The 25,827-nt window shown below is 42.9% G+C and overlaps 1 protein-coding gene across 1 annotated transcript; it reads right to left on the reverse strand.

The window, feature by feature from the left end:
* Positions 1 to 898: 898 nt before the first annotated feature.
* On the reverse strand, positions 899 to 13,187 carry SHROOM1 (shroom family member 1). The gene is made up of 7 exons (XM_082323869.1): positions 10,339 to 13,187; positions 9,100 to 9,170; positions 4,991 to 5,572; positions 4,452 to 4,606; positions 3,426 to 3,475; positions 2,945 to 3,217; positions 899 to 1,231 (listed from the first exon to the last, which is right to left on the reverse strand). Exons 1-7 carry the CDS (start codon positions 13,114 to 13,116, stop codon positions 977 to 979), a joined length of 4,164 nt encoding a protein of 1,387 aa, XP_082179995.1. The 5' UTR covers positions 13,117 to 13,187; the 3' UTR covers positions 899 to 976.
* Positions 13,188 to 25,827: the final 12,640 nt, after the last annotated feature.

Genomic DNA, 25,827 nt, shown 5'->3' on the forward strand with positions numbered 1-25,827 from the left:
GCAACATCACTGGTTTAACTCAATACACAACATTAGTTTAAAAGATTTTTGCCAAGGGATTTATATAAAGCCTCATTGAAACTGAACAATTTCCTCCACTTGTCCCACCTACCGCGCACTGCAGCAGAGCCTTCCCCCCACATTCAGCACTTCTTGTGCAGGCTAACAATGGAAAACCACCTAAAAACAACCCCCTGAAGGTGCTGCTTGAAAAATAAATGCTTCGAAAGCACAGCGAGGACTTTGCAAATGACTGTGCGGGAATCAGCTCAGAGTTTATCATTCCCAAAAGCGTTCATTTAAGCTGGCTTCATCGCTGATCGGCTCTTTTTTGATGTCAATGAGGACTACCCTTTTTTCTGACCTCCTAAGACCGACTGCTGAACAGGCTACCAGGATTACGCAGAGCCAGGAAAGACTCATGGATGGCAACTGCCAAGAAAGGAAATAATTGTTGTCTTCCATTACCGTGTGTTTTTACTGTGTCATACATATAAACAGTAGAAATGAGGAGTTTCACTGAAATGGTCCATAACATTTCCTATGGCTTTGTGCAATCTCCAATTCAAATTTGAACACCCACATCATTTTTCATTTCAAACACTCAGCCCACCCACAAGAGGAAAAGATTCGGATCGTTCTTTTATTGAGATTATGTCAATCTGGAAACAGATGGACAGACAACAAGAAGGGGAAATACACGCCAAGTTAATAGGAGCAACACATCCTATCAGTCATTTCCAAAATGCAGCCTGCTACATACTGTAAGATGCTGTCACTTGGCCCGTCCAAAGGGAAAGGCAGGTCCAGCGCGTGCCCAGAGCATCCCCAGAGCATCTAAGCACTTGTCAATACTGTGGCACTAACAGGATTGCGAGAACTCGTCAAACCGAGCCCAGTGCAGCGAGCGCCTGTGGATTTCCAGGGAAATGTCACAAATTACGATGTGTAAAAACGGATGGTCTGCTGGTGGGTATTAGAGGGGGATGCTTTTCTCAAGATTTTCTATTTGTTCTTTGAAAAATTTAATCTGCTCTTCGAGGTCCTTCTGTTCAATCAGCAAGGAGGTCTTGACTTGAACAAAGCGTCGGTAGTCCTGGAGCTGCTGATCAGTCAGGTATTTGGCGAGGATACCAGAGACCACTCTTTCCCTACGATCTAGATTCTCTTTCAGGTCTTTCGCATCTTCCCGCTGTCTAGACAAGAGCTTGTGCCGTTCGTTCAGCGATTGCTAATAGGATGAAAAAACAAAGCAGCACGCTATGAAAACTCATCATTCCTGGCAGACTCTAGATCTTCATTTGGAAGCCACAGTCGATTTAGTTTAATTAGTTCCTCTTGTGGGCTTTGTGTTCCACATGAGTTTTTTCTCGACTGAATTACTCATTCTTGTGGCTTGTAAGGTAAAGACACCCAGGAAACCCCATCAAGGCTCGCTTCTTCTATGCTGCCCTCAGGAAAAAAATCAATATACTTAACATTCTGGTAATTTTAAAGTATCCTGTATCCGTCTTCATTCAATTAGAAGCTCTTTAAGGCACACATCTTTGTATTTTGTGAGTTGCGCGTGGCCAGAGTGCCAATGTCAAATTAAAAAGGTAGTGTGACTTCTATTAAAAGGTACATGCGCTGAAGTAACTTTGATGCAGCCAGTAACTGTTCATCGAAAGTTTCTTTTTAACAAACCCATGAGAATCAAGCCTTGCCTGTTCTACAGGAATTTAATACCTTTCACGTTTCCACCAATTCTCTTTCAGCTGTAATGATTTTCACAGGGATAGCACTGCTGGAAAATGCCCAGTTTCAGGACCATGTCCATAAATATACTACAGAGCAACAGTCACCATCGACACCCTAAAAATGGAGTCAAAGATTGAGACTGCTGGTTTTGCTAACATCGGGGCAATAGCAGTGACTGGAAGATGGTTGTAAAAATGCTGGCATGCAACCAAGCCTTTATTGAGCATGTTATTCAAATTCTTGAATATTTACTATGAAGAGCATAAACATAACATTAAAGAAACAGCAGCCCTCCCGCCAACCACAAAGTCTGTTGGCCAAAGTCAGTGTGAAATACTGCTCAAAGTTATTAATGCTAACACGACTGACATTTTAGAGCCCTTTTCCGTGTGAACTACAATAAACCTCTAGAGCTACAGGGCGGCAGCAGCACAGCTCCAGGAAATCCCAGCTTTTCTAACTCTGTGCTTTTCTAATTTCCAAATGGGGGATAACAGGAGGTATTGTGTTGATAAGAACATGTCTAAAAGCAATAAGGACAGCAGGAAAGCGCCATTCCTGGGATAAATTTGGCTTGTCTCCTCTAGCAAAAAAGAGACTTTTCAGACTTGAAAAGCTTTCCTGGTGACATGAGACAATTCCTAATTTTCCAGCAAAACTGGCTAGTTGAATTAAACTACGGGGAATTTTATCTCAAGTTACGACCGCATCTTCTTCCTGCTCGCTATAGTTGAGACAAGCCCGTTAAGAGAAATACAAAGGCATTGAAATTACCAGTGGGGGGAAAAAAAAAAAAAAAAAAAACAACCAAAAAAACCCAAACAACAAACCAACAAAAAGCCCTCTGAAGCACAGGTTTGGAGCTACTCCACAGGGAGCAGCCTGAGGGTTCAAATCCACCCCTCTGGCTCGGACCCTCTCAGGTTCTGCTGCTGCTGCCAGCCCAGCACCCAGCTGCAGAGCTCACGCTGCACTTCTGCTCCCCAGCACTGAACCTCTGGTCCGCACCAGAGGTCCGCTGTGCTTCGGCCGTGGAGACACAGCCCGTTGTGTGGCACTAAACACCGCCTGGGCAACGGCTGGTTGCCATTCATGTATAATTTACAACTTTGGTTTAGAGCTGTCAGACAAATGAGGCGAGCACAGCCCCACCTGGAAAGAAGTTAACAAAACAAATTAAATACCCTGCTCGCTTGTCACTCACCTTCTCCTCAGCATCTGTATTGCCATCAATCCTCCTCATGGCATTTTGGACTCGGGCAAGGCGGCTGGACAAGCAGAGCAAGAGGCTCACAACCTTCTCCAGGTCACCGATGAACATCATGTAGCGCTCAAACTCATTGGGCTTGCAGACGTCCTGCACCATTGCCTCCAGCTCCTCGCCTCGCTCGGCACACTCCCTGGCTTCAGAGAGGACGAGCTCCCTTTCCTCCCACAGGGTCTGCAGCTTTGACCGGAGGCTGGAGATGAGTTCCAGCTGCAAGGGGAAAAAAAATCATAGAAAGCTGTTATTGCCAAAGAGAATCCATATCATTTCTAGAGAATGGATTTTCCTCACATTGTCTTTGCCAAATTTTTGACTTTTAAAATAATTTTACGGTCTGGGAAAGAAAAAGAAAAAAGAAGAAAGATTTTCTAAGCTGTACTAATTTTCAAACTCTGAAAAGCAAATTACTGGTAATCGCCTTAACTGGTGATATAATCCCTAGCTCAGAGAGCTTCCAATCAGAGTGAACTGCAATAAAGATTACAACTTGATTACACCCGGTTATGCTCTAAGACACGAGCATGAAGTCACAGCTCTATTTCCAAGCTTTACAAAAACTGACTGGAATTTCATTTATAATATGCACAGAAAAAGTCAGTTCCATGGGTGATTCAAGCAAGCCACAGCGCCTGGGTAGCGAAGCAAGCAGAGGCGGCTGTTTGATACAGAAATGTTAATATGGGAAAAGGCCTCGAGACCGGAGCAGAAGAACCCTGTCAGCTTTTTTGGCAATCAGCCAACGCCACTGTGAACAGGAGCAGCAGTTAGGCAGGGGGCAATGAAAAATACCATCACGTGCACAGCAGGAGGAGTTTCAGGAAGGCAGATTGCCATTACCTGGGATGGAGCATGGCCAGGTTTCTACAGGGAAAAAAAAATTTGTCTAATTCTTCAAAGCTACATATTGCCCTTCCAAGCTGCCGTATTTCCACTGTAGTGCAGCCGTGTCCAAGCTACCTCTATTCCCTGCACGTATGGAAACTAACAGGGCACTGTAGTGTACAGACACTGCTGCCAGCTCTCTCAGAGTAAAAAATATTTCTTATTTAGGCTGCAAGTTGTAATGAATTTTACAGATTTTGAGACCACATTTGAGTGTTAAAATTGTGAGTCAGCTGCTGCAGAGGAGCTGGCCTTGCGTGGAAATGTATAACCAACCCTGCGTGCTTGTTCCAGATACAGCCCATCCCCGATAACCTGCTGAAGAGAAGTATGTGGGAGGAGATCTAAATCAAACCAGGCAGGATTTAAATATCACCATTTATGATTACCATGCCAATTTGCCAGGCCTTCACCTACTACCAAAATGGATCCAAAGTTATCTGCGAAACATTATTATTGGGGTAAAAGTAATGAATAAAAATATCCACAGTAAAATATACGACATTAATAATAACTTCTTTGTCGTGATGAAGAAACAGCAGTTCCTCTGATGATCATCTACATACTTTCTTAGATGTGATGTCATCTAGGTCGTTTGTGCTGTCTCTGCTCCTATTCAGGATTTGGTTTCCCTTAGAGGTAGGATCTTCGCTCCTTTCCTTGGCATCGTGTTCGGATACAGGACATTCTTCTGTTGCATCTTTACTACTTTTCCTGCTATTGGAACAGAAAATAAATACCTGTGGCAAACACAGAGTTTTATTCACAAACATTGTGTTTGTGGTTTTATCCATCTTGACTTCATAAGCACTCTCCTCTCTTCTCACAGCAGCAATTTTTCTCAGTTTTTAAAAGATACAGAGCAAAAAATTTGCAGCCCAAATTTGTCACAGCCCCTTTTAATAAGGTATCATTGAACCACATCTTCCATCGTATACCCATAGCCTCAGGTATTTCTCTATAAGTAAACCAGAAAGCTAAAATATTTTACTAATAAACAAAAATTTTAAAAGTGCTCAAGTCATCTTATTACTAGTATAGAAATGATATTCATTCACTAAAAGAGCATAAAATACTAGATAATTGGCTTTGTCTACTTACTCATTCTCCTGTGCATGCTGTACGTCTCCCTTTTTTCTGTGTGATTTATCCAGCATGGAAATGTTAACAGGAAAAAGACCTTCCATCAGGTCTAGAGCAGTTTTTCTAACAGGATGAGGCATTAGAATATCAACCAGAGAATTGTCTTTGGCAATGATCTCCATAGCAAGTTCTTCGTATCGCTGGTCTTCGGGAGACTGTAGTCTCCTTTTGGGCAGATTTGTCTCTCTCCCAGGGAGAATATCATCTTGGCTATTGTGCACGCATGTTTCCTTTGCAGTTAAACCTTTGGCTGTATTTTTGTCTCCTTCATGAGGCTGAGCTAATGCTGTGTGGCAGTACATCACTTGCTCTGGAGAAGCTGCAGGCTGCTGCTCTGGACACTTTATTAAAGCATTGCCATTTGGAGATTTAGTCCTGCATTCCTCTTCCACCTCAGCATCTTCCTTGCTTCCACTTCTTGGGATAGGAATAGAGGTTTCAGGAGTCAGCTCCTTAGCATCCTGACAACATGCGTGTCCAATTATGTCATTGTCTTTATATTCATGATTCTTACATCCATCTTTCTCAGGATCACGGAAACTATAAGAAAGAAGACACTTCCTTTTGTTTCAGACACTTCCTCTACAATAGATATTTTTGCAGACTGTTTAAGCGGCTACAGGTAATTGTCACTATCTTTCCAGCTTTCTCTTTTTATTAAAGTTTTTTAAATTCAGATTCCATAATACCTATTAATTTTGCTTGGGAAAAAAAGGGAGTATGTAAAATCTCTAGCTGCACTACTCCACATTGTTGGAATCCCCATTACATTTCTCATTGTCTAATTATGACCAACATACATGTTTTCTGAAATAAACCCATGGTAAAAAGTGCCCTAAGACGTCACACTGATGCTGTTTGACAAATGGGTGAAGAGCACGCAGCCATCCCACCTGCCTTGGTGAGCACGCTGCCGACAGGACGAGACACTTGCGGGAACCGGGGCTTGCTGAGACCTTTACCTTCTCAGGCCACGGCTGGGCACCACCTGGCAGTAACAGGAGGATAATTTGCATTTTGCATTTTCCTCCACCAGCTCTCTTGTAACAAAGTGACTGTATTGCAAGAGGGCAAATCTTTCTTTACTGTCTTGTTCCTTACACCTTCTTATTTCTACAGCGAGAATGATTCAGCCCAAGAGTGAGAACCAGTTTACGCCATCACTGTTTCCAGTGCATCGCTTCTCAGTCCTTCTTAGAGAAGGCATCTAGTGCTGCCTTATCTTTAGGTGAACTGAATACCAACACAGAAGAAACACTGTTCATCTGAGGCTTCTGTTTCAAAATGGCCATTAGACTTAAGTTTCATTAAATCTTTTCAGTTAACCATTTTGAGATCAAACTTCTACTTTTGAGTTGGCCAACACATGTCTGACCCAGTTTTCTGATGCCACACTTCAGAAGAAACACTGATGGAAGAAGCTACTGTCTGCAGGGCATAAATAATTATATTCATGATGACAGAATAAGTAGATCTATGTAATTTAAAAATACACTTTGGATCAGAACTTGCAAGAATATAGGGGCACTGTTAAACAGGTGATTGGAGTATGCGTAGACCATCTCCTGCAGTCACTAATGTTCACGTATACACCCATGTAACTGCTTGTGAAAACAGTCGGTGCATCTGTATATATAAATACTATTGTATTAATCATGACTGAATAAACAATCCTATTTTTTTCCTCTAGCAAAATTTTTCATAACCTAACAGGATTATGAGGAGACAGTAGAGAGGAAAGCTAGAGGGATTAGACGGAAGGAAGATTTATAAGCCCCAATGTAACTATGTTAACCTGACATATGAGCTTCAAAGTTGTAGGCACAAAGCAAAAATTTTCTCCCTCAAAACAGGCAGCTTTTGTCCACCTTCATTTAGCTCTTTCTCTAAGGCCACCTATAAAAGCAATGCAGCGGTTGGTCCTTCCCTCCCCGAAAGGTCCAAGTCAACCCTGTCTCTGTGCATGGTGTGAGTCTTTCCTAAGCCATATGTGGCGATCCGAAGGTAGGCATTTTCTTTTCCTGAAAGAGACCAGGGCAGCGCAGAGCGATGAAGAGCGTTAACGTCTAACAGCAGAGACTGCAGTACCCCCAGGGGAGATACACACACACAGAATAGTTTCTAGATTTAAGAAAATACCAGCAGACTGTGTTGTGCTAGGAAAGCTTCCACATCCTTCGACTATTACATTTAATCGCATGAGCCCCATGCTATCTCCAGCCGTTGCTTGTCTGGGCAGGTTTCCCGACACAGATGTGGGGCTCTGTGGAGAGCACGGCTGGTTTGCAGCTGAGCTGGGCTTACCCAGCTCAAGCAGGCGCTGGTGAGACACAAAGCTTTTCATGGGGCCAAACTGAGCTGTGCCGTGGCTCAGCAATGAAAGTCTTGCTATTTCTGAAATTCCATCTTCTCCCATAGTTTCCCCTTCTTCCAGCTCTACTTTGCAGCTTTAACGCAGGCATTTTAGCTTTCCATCAAAAAAATGAAGTCAGCTCAGCAAAGGGAAATTTAATCGTAGTTCGTACTAGATAATGACTAACAATGTCACTTAGAGACATCTTATCTACTATGTGCACCTTTTCATTGCAATTAAAAATAAAAAACTCATTTGACCTTGACTTGAACACCTGGTTCTGGTGATTTAGTGATGCCTTTAATGCTGGTAAAGCCTTTCCATCAAAAAGGTGCTAGAAATACCCTCTGCAAAACACCACAGCAATGCGATGCAATGCGATGCTGTACTGTGATACCTAAATTAATGGGATGATGATGCAATATTGTGATCATGGATTGACAAATGTTTACGGAGTGATAGATGATAAAAAGAAGAGATACGGAGACACCTAAGAAAATCACTGCAAACATTGCCGGGCCTTATTCTTACTCATTCTCAGGCCTCATTGCAATGGCAGGGGTAGGACCAGCTTGTAGGCTAAACAAACTATCCGCAGCAGTTATCACAGAAAATGGATGATATCAGTGAAAACTGCCTCAAAATTACATTGCGTAATTGAATGAATGCAAAATATGCTTAATAATGTTCTCGAGCTTTTTTCCACCAACCTACAGACACTATTGGTGTGGGTAATGATCATAGCTTGCTCTTCCTGCTGGTCCCAGCTGGAACTTTTATTTGAGTAATTAATACCGCAGACATGCCCAGTGTAGTCTGGATTTTCTACCACAGCTCAACAGCACTTTCTTGTGGAGGAAAACAAAGAGTAAAAATGAGATACAGCTATAACAGAATGAAAACTCTACTTACAGCTATTTCCCAAAGATGATCATCTAAATGAATTACTAAGGAAACCAGTTCTGGATTTCTCATCTTTTCATTACTTAGTACATATCACCGAGCTATGATCACATATGTGTCTGATGTTACTGTTCTGTCCAGACGTCCCAGTGCCATTCATGCTGACCTGCTAAGCCTCTTAGATAAACTAGGAAATCTAAGAAAAAATTCAAAATCTTACTAAGAATACAATTTTTCTTCTAAGATAATCAAGCCTCCAGGAACCCTTTGGATCTTTCTGAATGACTGAAACAGTGTAAATTCTATTACTGCACAAGTGTCAGCATCACTGCCTTGTTGAGACAAAGTTCAGATCTTTTTCTCACCCTTGTTTCTCCTCAAACAAGCAAAACAAATATCGAGAGTTAACGTACAAACTTTCCAGTTAGCTATGTGTAAATGGCACAATATTTTTTTCCTTTGAAAAAGCACACCAAAAGCCCCTATTACACCACTCTGTGATTACACATACTTTTCAACACTGGGTGTATCCAAGCTGCTGCAGGTGCTGTTTTCGCCGGAGCTCAGATGAGGGAGCTGTGATCTCAGATATCTGAAGAAGAGTGGCTGCCACAGGGAGAGCAGCTCCACACAGAAGAAATTATTTTAAAGCCTTCCCCAAAATGAAACAAATAGTGTAGCGGATGAATATTCCCATATGGACAACGAAGGATCCCAAGACACAAGGACAGCAGCAGACAACCACGGCTGCCATTGGAGTTCACGCATCTTGGACACAGGCTCTACCAAGGCATAGCCTTCGCAGCCTTACCTGGGGGTGCCGAGACAGCTCTCGCATCGCCGAGACGGTGCCGCTGCAGAACCAGCACATCTGTAAGTGTCCTGGAAATGAAAACAGCACACTGGGACAACCAGCATTTTCAGACTAGGCAGCTGTTTAATTTTACTCCCGTTTTTGTTATCCTCAGAAACAGAAGCCAACGGTAGATCTCTGAGTAGGCTCACCAAGGTTTTTCTTTTTGACTTTGCCTATCTCCTTTTATTAATGAAATTGCTATTATGCTCTTCCTAGGTAGCATCCGTCTCTTTTTCCTAGAAAACCAAAGAACAGCTAGCAACAAAATATATACTCTCATTGACTCTCACAACAATTCAGAAAGCAGGCAGCATTGGTGGAAGTTTGTCAGCCTCTTCGGTTGGGTAATTTTAGTAATTTATTAGATTATTTGTTTTTCTGACCCTTTTATCTTCTTTATTCTCCTTGACAACAATATTGACAGCTACTGTCCTTCAGATTCAGGAGCTAAAAGGTTGGTCACTTATAAAGATGTCCCTGTAATAACCTTTTCTGGGACAGTACTCTATGGAAGTTGCTGTAGTTGACAACAGTGACTGCCGAAACACAAACAGCGTCATCCTGCGTACAGCACGTGTTCCCTGCAAACGCCTCTTCCGAGTGCCAGGCCCCACGCACACCCCTCCGCAGCTCTGGAAGGGACCCTCACACGCCCGGCGTTGCCCAGCCCTCGAGCAGAGCAGAGCCTATGGCAGTCGTGCAGCGCATCCCTTGAAGCGGGCACTCCTCTTCCTCCCTGCCTTTATCTGCCCACTGGCTGAAAGATAACAAATGACTCTGCCCAGACCAAGTATGCATTTCAGTCAGCTGTTATGCACCTTGTTTGTCTGCAACACCTTCTTACAAAATACTTTTGAGAATACTGAATTGTTATCATTAATCATAAATATTTAACGGTAGCATTTCTCCCCAAATCCCCCCAAATTATTTCTCCTGTACACTGCAAACCAGAGCATGCATTTTGCTTTCAAACGGCTACACAGCATTTCCTATGAATTAAGCAAACGTGGCGTCTCCTCCACATCTATCATCTCTCTATTGCATGCTAAAAAAAAAAAAAAAAAAATCAAGTCTTAATTCCTCATTTGTGATGTTCAGCAGTTTTTCATGTGAATAGTCCCACAGTTCTCTGAAACAGGTAGATAGTCACAAGTTGGACTCAAACAATAATTACTATCTTAATATCTTTCTTACCTGCGTGGAAGGAGGAGTCGATTTTGATCTTTCACGAGCTCTCCCAGATGCAGGAGCATCTGCCTGCGGGAGGCTTTCAGCTGACACACACTTGCTGGTGCAGCTCTCATCCGCGTTGTTGGGAGCGGGGTCGTGCTTCAAGGTTGCTGTACCAGCAGCATCAGAGCTGGGATCGCACCTGCTGGTCACGTTCAGCGGGGGAACAAAAGCCAAAGGAGGAAAAACATCTGGCGTTTTTTCTTTAGAGAAAATTTGGCAGAAAACCTCATTGTTTTGCACCTTTCTGCTCCCATTTGGATTGGAAGCTTTGCCAGGAGGCCATCTGGGATGCGACAGCATCTTCTGCAGGGGCGGCTTATGCAGCGGGAGGTGTTGTGAACTACCTGGTCTTTGATTAATCTTTCGTTCCATGTATTCGATAAGTGCAGTATGCTGGATTTGTTTCAGCTCTGTCCTGGAGATACTTGAACTGGAAAGTGCCCTCCCTCTGTTCTCCAGAGTCTTTCTCCTAGCTGCCACTATATCTTGCTCAGTGATTTCATCCCTGACTTGACTCCATGCTACTTCCTTATCTGCCAGCTGATCAAGCTTCTCAGGTTCAGAATAACACAGTTTCTTTTGCTCCTTTGTTACCCTTTTCCTTCCCGCTATTCGACCTGTTTGTGGCCTCTTAATTTCTTCATCTCTATTGAAACTCTCCAAGGATTCTAGATGAGAAGGGGAACAAGGAACAGGTTTGGCATCCTCGCTTGCACTGGATAATGACAAAGACCTAAGGTGTTCAATTGAAGGCCTTTTAGGGGGTTTTTGTCTGAGTCTAATGGGCAAACTCATCTGTAAGTCTTTTCTTTTAAAGGAGGTTTCTCTCAGAACCTTTTTCTGAGCCACTTTAAGTTTCTCTCTATAGTCGTTCTTGAAACTCTCATCTGTAGATGAAGCAGGACTCCCGAAAATGAGATCTTCAGTCTCGAGCAGGAGATCATCAGCACTGCACTGATGGTGGTGGTTGGTCCTCTGAAGCTGATTGCTTTCCCTTTGTGTCTCTAGACACCGCACTGAGGCAGAGTAGCTGCTTGCTGGAAATTCCTTCGGTGAGCTCCTTGAGCCCTCCTGACACTGGGCGAGCTTGGTGTGGTGCAGGATGTCGGTGGTTTTCCCCCCAGAAAGATAGTAAAGCATGGGAGTCGTCTGCCTGGTTATTTGTTCACCAGCAAGATCATCCCGAAGCTGTCTTAAGAGCTGTTTTTGAAATTCAGGTTGATATTTCTGAACAGGAGGTTCCTCTTCTTCTAGGTGTGTACTAGGGTCAGGATTGCTGTTATTAGTCTGTTTTTCTTTCTTGACTTCACGTGAAAACTGAGATGTGGAATCTTCCTTTGGTCTGAAAAAAGACATTTGGTTAGTATTATCATGGCATTGCTTATTTCCCTGATCCAACTCCTCACAGTGAGGGTGCTCCACTTCTACAGTATTGTAGCTGCAAGACAGGGATGATCTCTGCATTTTGGCTTGCTGATTCAGGAGTGGTTCCCTAATATCACTCCCAATTTTTCCTTCAGAGTCATAGCACTGATTTTCATCTGTACAACCATTCAGCTTCCTGGAAGCATTTTTAATTAGAAGAGCATTCTCCATATATTTTAAATCACAACTGTCTTCAAACACATCTTGATCCAAGTCTGAATGCAACGCAGCACTGAGCAGGCACTGTTGGCTGGGTTCTGGCACTGTGCTTTGCAGATCTGCTTCTCTGAAAGTTGGCTTACGTACACTGCCGGGATACTGTTTGTCTTCTTGTGTATCATTAACAGTGCTAGGATCGGTATGCACTGGGTGATAGGACCTGGAGTTCATTTCTTCAGGAATTTTATAAGCATGAACTGAATTATAAGCAGAAAGTATTTTAGGGACATTAGCCACAGAGCCAGTCTTTAAATATTCTTGAAAAATGAATGAAGAAGGTCTGCTGAAAATGTGTGGATTGCTTCTCTTTATAGGTTGTTGGGACGGGCTCCACTCTCCATTTTCCTCTGTCTTTAACCCCTGAATTTTTGATATAGATACCTCATTTGTAGAATCAGAAGAAGAAAGGCCCTTGTTTTCCAGAGTCTTTCTCCTACCAGCCACTATATCTTGCTCAGTAATTTCATCCCTGTGGTGACTCCATGGTACATCCCTGTCTGCTAGGTGATTGTCCTGCACGCAAGGAGCTGGCTGCACACTACCGTCACTGCGACTTCCAGAGTTGCGTCTCCCTCTTGAGTTTTCAAGGTGTCTAGTGACTTTATAGCTATCGAGTCGCGCGGGAGGAGAAGGTGGAGGTGCAGCCAGAGCCAGCGGTCCCTGATTTAAAGTCCCTCGGGTAGGAGTGCTTCCACAGCTTTCAGCGAGGCTGGTGCTGTGAGAGTTATTATGGATGCTCAGGTCTGGTGCCTTGTATGGATGCAGGCATCTGAGGTCAGAGTTTGCTGCACTGAGATTATAAATACCTCTTACATATTCTGAGTCCATATACGGTACCTGCTCTGGAGGCAAAGAGCAGTTTTCACCATAGCACGATGGGGTGGGATACTCTGGAACATTTGATCCCCCTGAGAAAGAGCTGTAAGCAGAGTCTACTCTTCCAGGGAGGTGCAAGAGATGATCTACACTGCCGATCGACTTCACTGGTGAAAGACGATTCCCATTTTCAGGAGAGGCCACGGGCTCTACCAGCTCTCCAATTCTGCCACCTTGCCTGTGAGTCCATCTTTCTATCTCATTCCCAGATGAAGCCATGTTGTGGCATTTCCAGAAATCAAAGTCTGATTAAACGTCCGCAACCAAGTTGTTAGGAAAAGCACATTTTTCTCTGTAGTCACATTCCAATAATATCTACAGGATCCCAAAAAGAAAGAGAAATGTGAAAAAGAGTCAGTGGGAGGATTCTGATTGCAGCTGGGGAGATCAGGCAGTGAGCGTCGCACACATGCTCAAGGTGAGAACTTGAAAATAGTATTTAGAGTAGCTAGAAGTAAATTTCTGGCTTCAGTAATTACCAGGATCTTGGAATGATCATTTCCTCTATCACAAACAGAGCAACTAAGTCTTTAATAACAGGAGTTCTCTAGATCTTCATTAAATCTAAAAGACTACACATACAATTAGAAGATGCCCTCTCATTATGATTGCAAAATATCAAGGGCCAGAATCAAAACTGGTTTCGGAATCTGACTAGAAATAAACCTGGGAGGTTGAAAATCCCAGCTCAGGTGCTGCCTAATCCTGGAGGTGTTTAAATACAACACGCACCTGGCTGGCTGGTTTCAAAGTGACTTAGAGGTGTGCTTCCGAAAACGCTCACAACTGTGGATCGGTGCCTAGCTCTCATTCAGATGGATGCAGCCCTGATCTAAACAGCATGGGGGTTTGCAACTACGTGACTGCAATGGCATTACACAAAGCGTGCCCCAAACCCCACCAGTGTCTCCATGTTTCCTTTCAGAAAATTTGACACAGAAATATGAACACATGGACAGTTAGTTGGACATGTCAGTGCCCCATGGACAACTGTACCAAACAAGCAGTGCACAGATTAATCCAGAATAATGATCAAAAAGGAAGAAATCATTGTTAAAATCAGTCTTATCAGCCTTCTCCCCCCTCCTTAAAGGCTTCCATTGCTTCTCAGAGAAGCAAGAACCAAATCCACTTTATTTCATGAACATGATGAAAATGGTTTGTCATTTAAGTGAGCTTCCATGCCATTTCCATCCATGCTCAAAAATACACATCTTGGAAAGCCTTTCCCAGAGGCCTATAGAAAGTGGCTTGATGAGAGACTGATAGAGTATCTCGATGACAGATTCTGCTGTCAGTAACAAATCGTAGATTTTAAAAGACAGCCAAATATTTTTATGACTGATACTAAGAACTCCCCTGCAAACACAGCAAACGTACTAGAAAAAAGCACCAGCTTAGAGTTCATGTACAACAAATACACAATTTTTGCAGAGTCTAGAAAACAGCCTGTGTTTATTAGCAGTGCTTGACATGTACTCTCTGCTTGTTACACATAGATGCACGCAGGTTTAGTTTAACAAATGAGGTCTCTACAAGCAGCCTGCTTAATAGGCCAAGAGAAGACACACAGGAGGTGGTCAGCCTCTACCAGTGTGACCCCCTCAACCGCCTCTACCAGCTTCAAACCCCTCTGACATGCCCACAGGTAATACCAATCCCTAATAAAAGACAACCTCACAAGCAGACAGGTAGTAGCCAGTGACCTTTTACAGTAATTCTCATTTAAATCAGTTCTAAAGACTGATTAGTTATTAAGAGAAAGCAAACTAAAGCCTTGAAAACCTTTGGTGACAAGCTGCTCCATGTGACACATCTTCTGAGGAGATGCAAACTGTTTCCAAATCCTACCAGAATATTACATGTCTGTTTTCTTCAAAAAGGTTGAACGCGGCAGACCTTTAATTGCCATTCCCAATACCCTACTCCCATGCAGCAGGGCCTCCTGAAGCTGGCAGAGAGAGAGGTTTCAGGGCCGATGTTGCTGTTTAATCAAAAAACTTCCCATTCCTGCCTTGTTTCAAAGACAGTCCTTGTATCATTCATTTTGAGCCAAAGGAAGAGATGGACAGGAGCCAAAATACACAAGTTAATCTATAAGGGGAACTGGGACTGGTGGGGTACAGTAAATAAACTAGTTTCTGGGAAATTAAAACAGTATAACACCACACAGTGGGAATTTCTGCTGGGCTTTTTTTGAAATTTCAGTAAGAAACCGACTCAAGGACACCTGGAGAAGATCTCTCTCTCTTTAGAGATGATTTAAAATGCAGCTGGGAAATTTAATTGTCTATCCCTGAATAACAGGGTCACATAGGAAACACAAAGCATCAATGGCTGATGACGACATTCCCCATCCTTTTCACCATGGTGTATTGAAGAATTTAAAGAAATAAAACCCGTAGATATCTGGTGAAAGGAAAACCTTGGGTTTTCTGAAGCTCCAGAGAAAGAAAAGCAGCTGAGAGAATGGTTGCACTGACAATAAACGCAGAATCAGATCGTACCACAGTTGCTACCACACTGCTGTCACATTATCTAACTAAACAGATCGCACCCAAAAACCTGGACCACTGCGGTGGCTGCTGGGTCTCGCTGAGCTGTGCAAGCTCGGTGGTATCTGGGGGTGCTGGGAGGTGCACAGGATCAAACCCTGCGGGAGCCACATTCCACAAGAGAACCAGAAGGCAGATTCCTCTGTCATTCTTATCTCTGTTTTTTTAATCAAAATTTTGTTCCAGTGGAACTTCTCCAAGCAGCTCCATTACTCGACTGTTGCTATTAATAGACCGAGCCAAGTCTTTGTCTGGGATGTGCTGGCACTGTTCCACTGAAGTTAATAGAGCTACCCTGATTTACAACGAGAATTTGGCTCTAACTTTTCACAGCTATGTGTAGAATTTAAATAACAGTTGTGCTTTGGTTTATGTATATCAATGAAAGTACTCTCTTGGTTTCCTATACCAGTGTTTCCCAAGATCTCTTTTTCCCCATTATTTCAAGCTACCCGTTTGTGATTTACAGTGAGGTCGGCAACACAGTGAAGAATTTTTGTCTCAGGTTTTTATGATGCTACCAGAAATAATAGGAAATACCATTTCAATATCTTAGAAGACCAAGGTAAGAACATCTGACTTGCAAACAGCAGCAGCAAGCACCGAGTCCCTGTTTGCACCAAGTGCAGGACGACACTGCAGCTCATAGCACATTCCCTCCTCTGTCTGCTCCTCCTGCAGTCTCTCCCGTTGCCTGTCTGAAGCTACCCACAGCCTTTCCTTCTGCTCCATGGAGAAGTGCCAGATAAGCAAGAAGACTTCCCCCTGCACTGGGTGCCCTCTGGTCCCACTCTTGCCATGGCTCACATTTTGCATATCTGTTTCGCTTAAGACCAAGTCTGCAATTTCACATCCTTGAAATGACTGAAAAATTATGAGAACTGAAGTAATACACTGTTCTCCAGAAGTCTCTGCCAAAATTTAAATAATACAATACTGAAACACATCTTAGGGAAAATCTGTCAATATTTCTTTTGGGGAAGATGTTTCCTAAACACTGGAAGCAGAATCGTTGATCTGAACATGTTTAAAGAACTATGTGAAAGCTGCCTTCTTTTTCACATGGAAAAGAAAAACATTCATGTACTTAAAACTCAATGACATTAACAATGATGTTACTGTTCTCCTCGGCTGGTAGGTGGTAGAGCACCCTCATGGACTACACTGTCTCTGGGTCTTAGAAATGCCCTGGCAAGGCTGTGATACAATGTGCACATTCCAGACAGGCTCGCAATATTTTTATTGTAAACCTCTGTAAGCAAAAAGAAAAACATTAGATTAGAAGTATATCAGAACCAAGAACACCGGAAGATCAAGGGAAGCATATTAACAACGTGTCACTCCATGCCCAAGGAAGAAACAAAGCCACTAACAACCTATTAAGATCCAAAGTTTTGTTGTTTTGGGGGGGTTTGTTTTGTTTTTTTAAAAGGCTAACTTGAATTCCATCCACTTATTTATTATATTTACTCCAGTACTACACAAGAAGCCCTACACAGGGCACAGCCCTCTATGCAAAGCAGTTTGCAAATATAAAACATGCACTCTTTGCTCTATAGATCTGACGAACTAGAGAGATGAGATGAACAGAAGCATGGAAGGGAAGCAGGGTCTCCGTAGGGAATGGGACTTGCCTAATGCTTCACACCAGGCTGATGGCTGAGGAAGAACAAAACCCAGATGACACAGGACGTTGTGTACACTAGACTGGGCTGCCTCTGGGCTAAGATAATGATGTCTTATGTTTCAAAACAAGATTTGTTCCAAGTTTCCACCATAATAGAAAAAAAAAAAATAGTAGTGGCAAGGCAGTGCCAGGAAATTCACGTTGTTACAGCCCATGCTGTACCTTTTCTTAGCTCACGTACCAGTGTTTGCATTAAAACTTCTTCACCAAACATTTATCAAACCCAGTCCCTGAGCATTCAGTGCAGGCTGGAGTCCTGCTGGAGTCTCCAGTCCCTCACAGACCGCTGTTAAAGTACCAGGCACCACCCTCAACCTCTTAATTCTAGGGAACGGTGGTTTGTATTGCACAATCTTGAATCCCTTGCAACCAACTTAGTAGGTCAAAGCCTCATGTCTCTGGAAAATTAACTCTGTACAGAGAAATATCAGTGACTCCAAACTGCAGTCAATTAACAAGTTACCCAACTTTTCAGGGCAAGCTTTCTTCTACTTACAGTTTGTTCTTGTTTGACCTCATTTAGATTGTACTAGGTGCTGCTAATTAATCCATAACTCACCTGCAGTTACATACAATGCTTGCCCAAAGTGTCACCTATCTGAGACACAGGTATTTGCTTTATCAAGCCTCTGATTTATCCTCAACAGCCCAGGAAAAACAGCCCTTAGCACTGAACACAGCCACGCAGTACGCTTGCATGCTTGCGCAGTTCCCTTAGAGCTTACCCACACAATCTTTCCATCAGAGAAGCGAGAATGAGCATTTTCCTTAACAAACACAAGCAGAGTTCAAACCTTCTTTTGAGACTGGTGTTTATGGGTGAGGAATTGTAACTTTGGAAAACCAAACAGGATTTCTCCTCCAAAACACTCTGGAGACAAAGGCGACACTCTGCCAACCTGTTGGTATGCGGAAAACTTCATAGTATTTCTGTAAAACTACCCTTTTTAAACAAATGGCTCCATGGAAATAAAGGGGGAAAACACAGCTATTAATCCGTATCAAACTACAATATGCAACTGTTCTCCAAGAAACAAGTGTGTGAAATGCAAAGCAAACACCGTGACCAACCTACCAATATTATGTCATGTACCTGTTTGTGAATGACCTGTTTCTTATCAAAGAGTAAACACCTGATGTAAATACTAGCTGAAATTCTTCAGATTCCAATCAGTTGCACAGCCTGCAGCACCTGACCCATCTGTTTCACAGACCATGAGATCTAATTGCTACCAAAATATCATCTGTGAGACTCTTGCTTTAGCAGGCAATCTTACCAGCTGTCCCAGGGAAGCCTGGAGAGTCTGAAATCCTGGGGAAGGCAAGCACAGAGCCTCTGGTATCACAGACACCTCTGGTAGTCATCAGTTGCTGATCTAGCACAGGTTCCCAGATCTCCGTCCAGGTCTTTGCGGACAGAAATCCACGTACATGCACGACACGGATGTATTCTCAGTGACTGTAGCTCATTTCTAGACATCTCACATCTCAGTAAGAGCTGCTCCTTTGACCAGACTGTGAAATATCCAGAAATTCCAGACTAATGTCTGAAGTCTTCAAATTCCATCACTTTCACATGATTGTTGAAAGGGCAAGAGAAGGGGAAGGATATTGCATCCAGGAATGTGCGGCTGTATGATCATCTTTGTGCCCAGCATCTCTGAAAGCCACTGGTTCTCTCTTAGCTTTTTTTTTTTTTTAAATTATTATTATTTTCTAATCTATAATCAACAATTTTATCCCCTAGCACCTCTCGTTTTAGGTTTCAAACAGGAAGGCAACGTAAGAGAACATATCAGATGACTCCCCCTTTAGATGACTGGAAAACACACATTCTGCTAACCTGTATTTTTCTTGCAAAGATTTCTGAAGACCCTAAAAAACAGATTTCTCATTTAGTGCAATTTCCAGAATTATCATGCAGGTAGCTAACGGTTGCCAAGGATATCATACATCAAAACCCAAGGACAAACTTTCAAGTTTGGCTTACGCAGGCCCAGTGGGAAACTTACCCTGCTGCTGAGAGCCAGGGAAAGTCAAAGTGTCAGACATTCTCAAAACAGAGCCTAAATGGGATTTAGATGAGGTTTATGCCTTGTGTGCACAGAAATAAATTTCACCATAGTTTGAGGAATGTAAACATTTCCACTAAAAAACATAGATACGGACTTAAGTCTTTCTGGAGCTGTGAAAATGTCTTAGGTAATTTAGAGGAGAATGAAACTAATAATGCATCTCAATATCCCTTTTTGGGGGGGTGGGGGGGTAGAAATCTTCCAAAACTTCCTTACCTAGCTATGCATAGCTCTCTAGAGAAGGAGGAGATTCCTGCTGACTAGCGTGGGAGCTTTGCTTGAGCCACAATGCCAGAACAGGTCCATCGGACACCTTCCCTGGAGTCATTTCCCATACAGTGATGACATCTCACTGCTGGACACGAACGTTTGGCATTTCAATAACATGCATACTTGGCTGCTGCAAAGCTGTGGCCCAAATAAAATGCTTTTGGACCCGAGAACCATGGTCCGGATCTCTGGCCAAGGATTTAATGAGGAAGATCAGGTTTGGCAATTCTTCACAGCCCTGTGAGAGACCTTTTCTGAGCACCCAACAGAGTCTGACCTTTTAATTAGAGCAGTCACCTGCCGCATACTTCTCCATTATTGTTGAATTCCCTGACTTTCCTTATTCAGCCTCAAAAATTTCTCTTGCCTTCCATCATCATTACTCCCTAATCTACTAAACACCAAACACTTATTTTTGTTTCTACCTCTGAAAGCACTTCACAAAAAAATGCTTTTGCCAGAAATCACAGCTTCATCCCAAGTGTATGCATTTCTTTCCAATCGTTTCCATTTCATCCCTTCTTACGTCTTCAAAATTTTCCTTTTTGCTTTTTTTCTTTCTTTAAATCTAATCAAGTTCATTTGATGCCATAAATTTACCATCCATACTGCTTTTACAGGCTACAAGAACAGACTCAAAAATATTCAAGAGCATTAAAGAATTACAGACTCTAAAGAACTCAAAATTTCAGAAAGAGAAAAAACCTAATGATACTGTTGAGTTGTAGACATAAGCCTTTAGAATTAGTACATATTATCCGGTATCCTAGAGAACACAGAAGAAAATTCGAAGTAAAAAGCCTTCATTAGTCTTCTTCCTCTCCCAAAAAGTTTAGGAAGAAGGCTGTTCTTCAAGGGCAGAAAACTGCTTTATGCCCCCCCTACTTGACTCAGTACAAACAGAGAGGCAAGAAATCTCAAACAGATCAGGACACATTCAGAGGACTCCTTTCTCCCTGATGGATAAGCCATCATATTTTAACAGACAGCAAGGAAAAAGAGATTTGATTTCCAGGAACAGGGTAAGCTGCGACACGAGCACATCCTCACAGATCAGTGGTAAGAGCAGTCTCAGAAGAGGTTTTCTCATTTCTACCTTGTTGACTGCTTGCCAGCAAGGCTGTCCAAGAAACATCAGGGAAAATAAAATTCTCATAGTCCTCGTGACCTACTACTGACTGCACTGAGCTTCCCACAGCTTAGGCATCAAGTCAAGCCCACAAGAGAAGAAACTGGCCTCTAAATAGGTGAAATCTGGGCTGCTACTTCAACATCTCCTTCCACAAACTTGTGGTTTGACTCCAGAATAACTAACAGTAAGAGCTGGGTAACACTCTGTGCAAGACAGTTTTAAAATACAGCCATTATTAACAGCCTGTAATTAGAAAAATCCAAGTGCTTATAATAGGCAGCTCCAGCAACTGCCACACATCCCAAGCCAAATGTATTCACAGCATTATATGGATCAGAATTCGCCTTTCCTGGGCTTTTACTATTGCTCTGGGAGACCTAACTCTTGCTCAGACTTATGAGTGAGAGCTGGGTGGCTGGGAAATGCCATAAAGTCATCTTATCTTTTGAAGAACAGTGGTTTTCTGGCAGCTATATATGCTTTCTTCTGATATAAAACTATTCTCAGAAGTTTAACGGATGGATCTGTCATTATAGTCCAAGAGGCCCAGACAGAAAAAGACTGTAGACTCCAGTTTCTCTGTGCTGTAATTATGTTTTCCACAGACAAAACTGCCATGAGAACAAACATTACTGCTGCTGCTCCAGCTTCAGACCAGATCGATCCAGAGGCACCGGGCTGGGTAAGGGGCAGTGTCCAGTTCACACTTAATAAAGTGGGATTACATATATTATTTATGTATATAAATATATGTGTATATATATTTAGATTATGGCCTTTAGATATAATAAGGATGAATTAAACAATTCATTCTCTGCTCCTTCAATGTAATGAAATGATTTCTGCTGAACTTGGCGAGCTTTAGACTGTGTACCATGAACTTCATGAACGATACCGAAACACTCACACTCCCTTCACTATATTCCCAAAGTCATTCCCATCTAAGGACTGCCTACGTGTAAAATGTTGGACAGAGAATCCTACCAGATCTTCCCAGAGGGATGGCATGGCCAAGCTGGCTCACCCAGATTCTCCCAGACAACAGGAGAGCACAGTAATCAGCTTGTGCTAATTGGAAAACTTCGTAACAGTGAACATAGGTGAGGAGGAGACTGAGCACGTGAGAAAAACAGAAAAAGAGAGAAAGAAAGCAGAGATGTGGCAGTGGAGCTTCATCGAACAAAACAATCTCCTTGTACCTCAGGGTATATCTTACAAACTTTAATCGTATAGTGCCACTACTAATAGGACTGTTTGCCTTACCATAAAATCGTTTGAGAGTCCTACAATGGGAACAGAACCCAGCACCCTTGCTTCCTCAGCACTCCTCCTAACTACAAATTAATTTTTTTGATAACTTACTACCCTCAACAAAGCATGTAACTTTTCCATTCTTTCATAGCTTATTGCCAGTCTAAAATGTAAGTAGCAAACAATATTAGCACTTCCATTTTCTTATATACAAATTAAGGATTATGAATTAGTATTAGTTAATTTGGTATTTTGAAAGCCACTATCTTTCTAACTTTCTTATTTTGACAGAAGAAACAGAAGTTATTCCTTTCCAGAGGATGTCTGTTTTCAGTCTAATTCATCCAGACGTTAAACATAATTGCGCCTGCCTTTGGGCTGAGGGAGACAGTAACGTAATATTCAGTTACTATAGAACATTCCACTGGAATAAAAGAAAAACACCAAATGTATACAAGAAATATAATATACTAGACTGGCCCATTCCTTTGGCATGTATTGCATTCAAGTATTTTCCCATATCTTTCATCTGGACAGAATTCACAAGCCTTTATTCGTACTCTCACTGAACAGGATTATCACTGGTTTCCATAACGAACAATGAGAAACTGTATTAGTAGTTAAAACTCATCTGGAAATATCTGTTAGTTGTATTAGGACAGGTTTAATGGCGGGGCGCAAGTTACTGGGAATCACGGGCAGAAATAAAACACCTGGTCTGCAAACAGTATTCAGGCATGCTGCAAAACTGATGGATGTTGGAGGAAGAAGACTGGGGAAAGCGTAAATTTATTTCATTCTGGGAAAAGGCAGGGTTTAGTGCAATAGTGAGAGAGACTTACAAGCAGCTAATGCCAGGACAGGCACTCAACCTCTGACACCAGGCAAGTAATTCAGAGAGAAGTGGAAGTTTCATTTAGAGGCTCGCCTGGTTAGCATCTAAACGAGAGACCACACGATTCCCTGTCTGTAACACTTCATACCAATTCGCCCCTATCCAAACAGAAAGGTGTGAGGTTTATTTGCAGATATGGCTTTCTACCTTTAATCTGTTCTACGGAAACTTTCCCGTCAAGTTCCCAAATCGGTCATCCATAACCTGCATTTCATCATCAGCCTTCCCACTTAAACACTGCCTATGCTGGAGGATCATTACGTGCCAAGGTAACTATTTTCTGTGTAAAAAAGTCTGACTGCCAGACCTCTTACCTCCTCTATTTAACATGGACCTAGATTTTATTTATTCTGAAAAAAAAATACATAATCTGCACGCCCAAGGATAGAGCAGAGCTCCTGTGCTTGTACTAGACTGATGGTCATACCAGAGGTGACACGCTAGACTGCCCATGTCCACAACAGGTGTGAGACTGGTCCCTTACACATTATAACACACTGATAATTTTAGCATTTTCAAGATAAATTTTCTGGTATAAATTAAGTTCTGCCCTTGTTCACTTATTTGGTTATATTCACGCATTTCCCTATGAAAAATGTCATCTTGCGCATGCAGAGATACAGAGGATAAGCCCTGAAGCTCAGGCTGCCTTGTGTAACCGCATGTGCCTAAGGCTGCTTGCAACCCTAGGTTAAACATTTCAAAATGTGGTTTTAATATTTTCCAAGATATATCCTGCTCCTTCATCTGTTTTCCTGCTGACTGTTACAGAAGGGTGCCTCTGGATGGGAGCAGATGGACTTTGGCAGCAGATGCTCTGGAAGAAACCCGAGCACCAAGTTAGTCCTTGGTGGGAGAAAGATCAATAGAAAACACAACACCTCGACACCGCGTTTTCCAACGTCACTCTTTCTTCTCCTGCCACCTCCACTAGCTCACGCCTGGAGCCCTTCCTACCAGATTTACAGCAAACAAGATACGAGCAACACAGAGTAACCAGAATGTTATTTTCATCCTTTGCTTGCATAAAGCAAATATACAGGTAGGCATCACAGCAACTGTTGAATTACAGAGAGACAATACATACCAGATACAGTCATCTAAAATATACACACACACCCCGAAATGATGTTTGGCTTAGTTACCTCTAGACATGTGAATGAACATTCACAGTAAGTGTTAACTAGTGCAAACTTTTTACCTCCAATTTTCTCTTCAGAAAATAAAAGGTAATGCTTCGGGTCCGCATTCCAGCCATGTCCACAGAAAAGATCTGAAAGTCAGCGGGAAAGAAATTGTAAACATCAGAATCTGAAGTGTTTTCAATGCAACGCACACGCTGCCGGAGGCGATTTCCCCAATCTCTCACCTGGCCCCGCCACGCGACCGCGACATCTCGGAGGCGGCGGGCGGCTCCACGCACAGCACGGGCATCAAAGCTGCACCAGTGACTTTCACATGGAAACCCTCTGCCTCGCCGGTGGAAACTGCCCTTTGGTTTATTACATTCCGCCGTGCGTAGCGTTACAGCGGCAGTGGAAAAGGAAGAAAAGCAAACAGCGGGCTCGGCTATTTCATTATCTCACCAGTCAATTATTAACGATGGTGCTTTTTCTGCCCAGCCGTTGGGCAGCAGCCACGACTCCCACGTGGGCACAACTGAAAAATTCCATGAAGATGCTGCCAAGGCCACGGCGGAGAGAGCAGGCGAGGCCCTCGCCCCACCGGGACCCAACGCACTCCCCTCCCGTGCATCCCACCGGGACCCAACGCACTCCCCTCCCGTGCATCCCACCGGGACGGCATCACCAGAAGAGCATCCTTCCCTCTGCCACACCTTCTCCTTTGCTGTCCCCAGCCTGGGGTTGTATCGCACTGGCCAAGAGCCCTTGCTCTGGGGCAACTGAGAAGCACTACTAGACAAAAGCTAATTAAATCCAATTAAAAATAGTTAGATTTAATCCAACAAAATAGATTTGATTTTCTTAAAAAATCACATACTGCTTTCAGAGGAGGCAAGAAAAAGAGTTGTACAATAAAAGTTAATACAGTTCAGGGAAACACTGAAGCTATGTTTTATATGCTGCAGGTTTTTTGGTGTGGGTTTTCTTTGTTTTGGTTTGGTTTGGTTTTTTTTAAGTGTTTTGTTCATAAAACAGCACAGAAGGCACACAGATTGAGGATTTCATCTATTTCGTGTGACTCTGAATCAACTCAAGCTTCTGCAATAAATTCTTTCCTGCCTCCAAATATGTGTGATGGAGTCTGATACTAACATTTTATAACATCCTTATCTGGTGAGATGAATTCCTGCTAGTTTCCAGCCAGGCTTAAAAAAATAAGCCGATTTTATGCCACTATTTTTTTCCTCAAACTAAGCTGCCAGCTGGATAATGCCATGCAGGCAACAGCTCTCTGATCTGTTATGTGCCGTCTCTCAAGGGAAAACTGGGGATCTCTTCCATGTTTCCTACAAAAATAACCCACTCGCTTGTGGCTACGTTCAGTTTTCACATGGTGGCGAGGGACAAACTGTTCTCCAGTGGGACGCAGACTCAGCTTTTGGCTTTTGCCTGGCTTCACCGCACTCTCCAGCCGGGTGGTGCCGGAGCCACCACAGGGGGTTCAGAATCCATCCCTGGTTTACTGAACAGCAGAAGCAGGAGGGGACGGGGATTGTTCTGTTGGGAAAATCTCAACTCCACATCTCCTGTGCATGAGGAGGACGCAGGAGCCTCTGGAATACAGCTCACTGATGATTCATTTAACCCACGTTTGAGGTTTTTCTGCGAGCAACCATCCAGGCTCCTCTTCAAAATCCTCTACACAAATAGGCCATCCCTAAGCCTAATTTTTTTTTTTTCACCAGCACATAATGGTGAAAAACTAGTAACTCCCAGAGTATAGAGAAGGGCTCCCGGGAAGTTACTCAGTAACTAACTTGGTGTTTAGCCATTGCATTAAATACTGTTTTCACAAAGCAGTGCCTTGGTATCTGATCGAGTCAAGTGTTCTGCAACAGGAGGTGAGGAGACCGTTTCCAATGGTCCGAGAAATGAGAAGAA

This window comes from Platalea leucorodia (assembly GCF_965183815.1).
Source record: "Platalea leucorodia genome assembly, chromosome: 11".
Taxonomy (NCBI): domain Eukaryota; kingdom Metazoa; phylum Chordata; class Aves; order Pelecaniformes; family Threskiornithidae; genus Platalea; species Platalea leucorodia.

Excerpts from the sequence above, each read along its gene's own strand:
- SHROOM1 (XM_082323869.1), bottom strand. The coding sequence starts at position 13,116 with ATGGCTTCATCTGGGAATGAGATAGAAAGATGGACTCACAGGCAAGGT. Across the intron at positions 9,171-10,338 it reads CGACTCCTCCTTCCACGCAG|GACACTTACAGATGTGCTGG; the intron begins GTAAGAAAGATA and ends TTTCATTTCCAG. Across the intron at positions 3,476-4,451 it reads CATCACATCTAAGAAAGTAT|TTCACTCTGATTGGAAGCTC; the intron begins GTAGATGATCAT and ends TCTTTATTGCAG.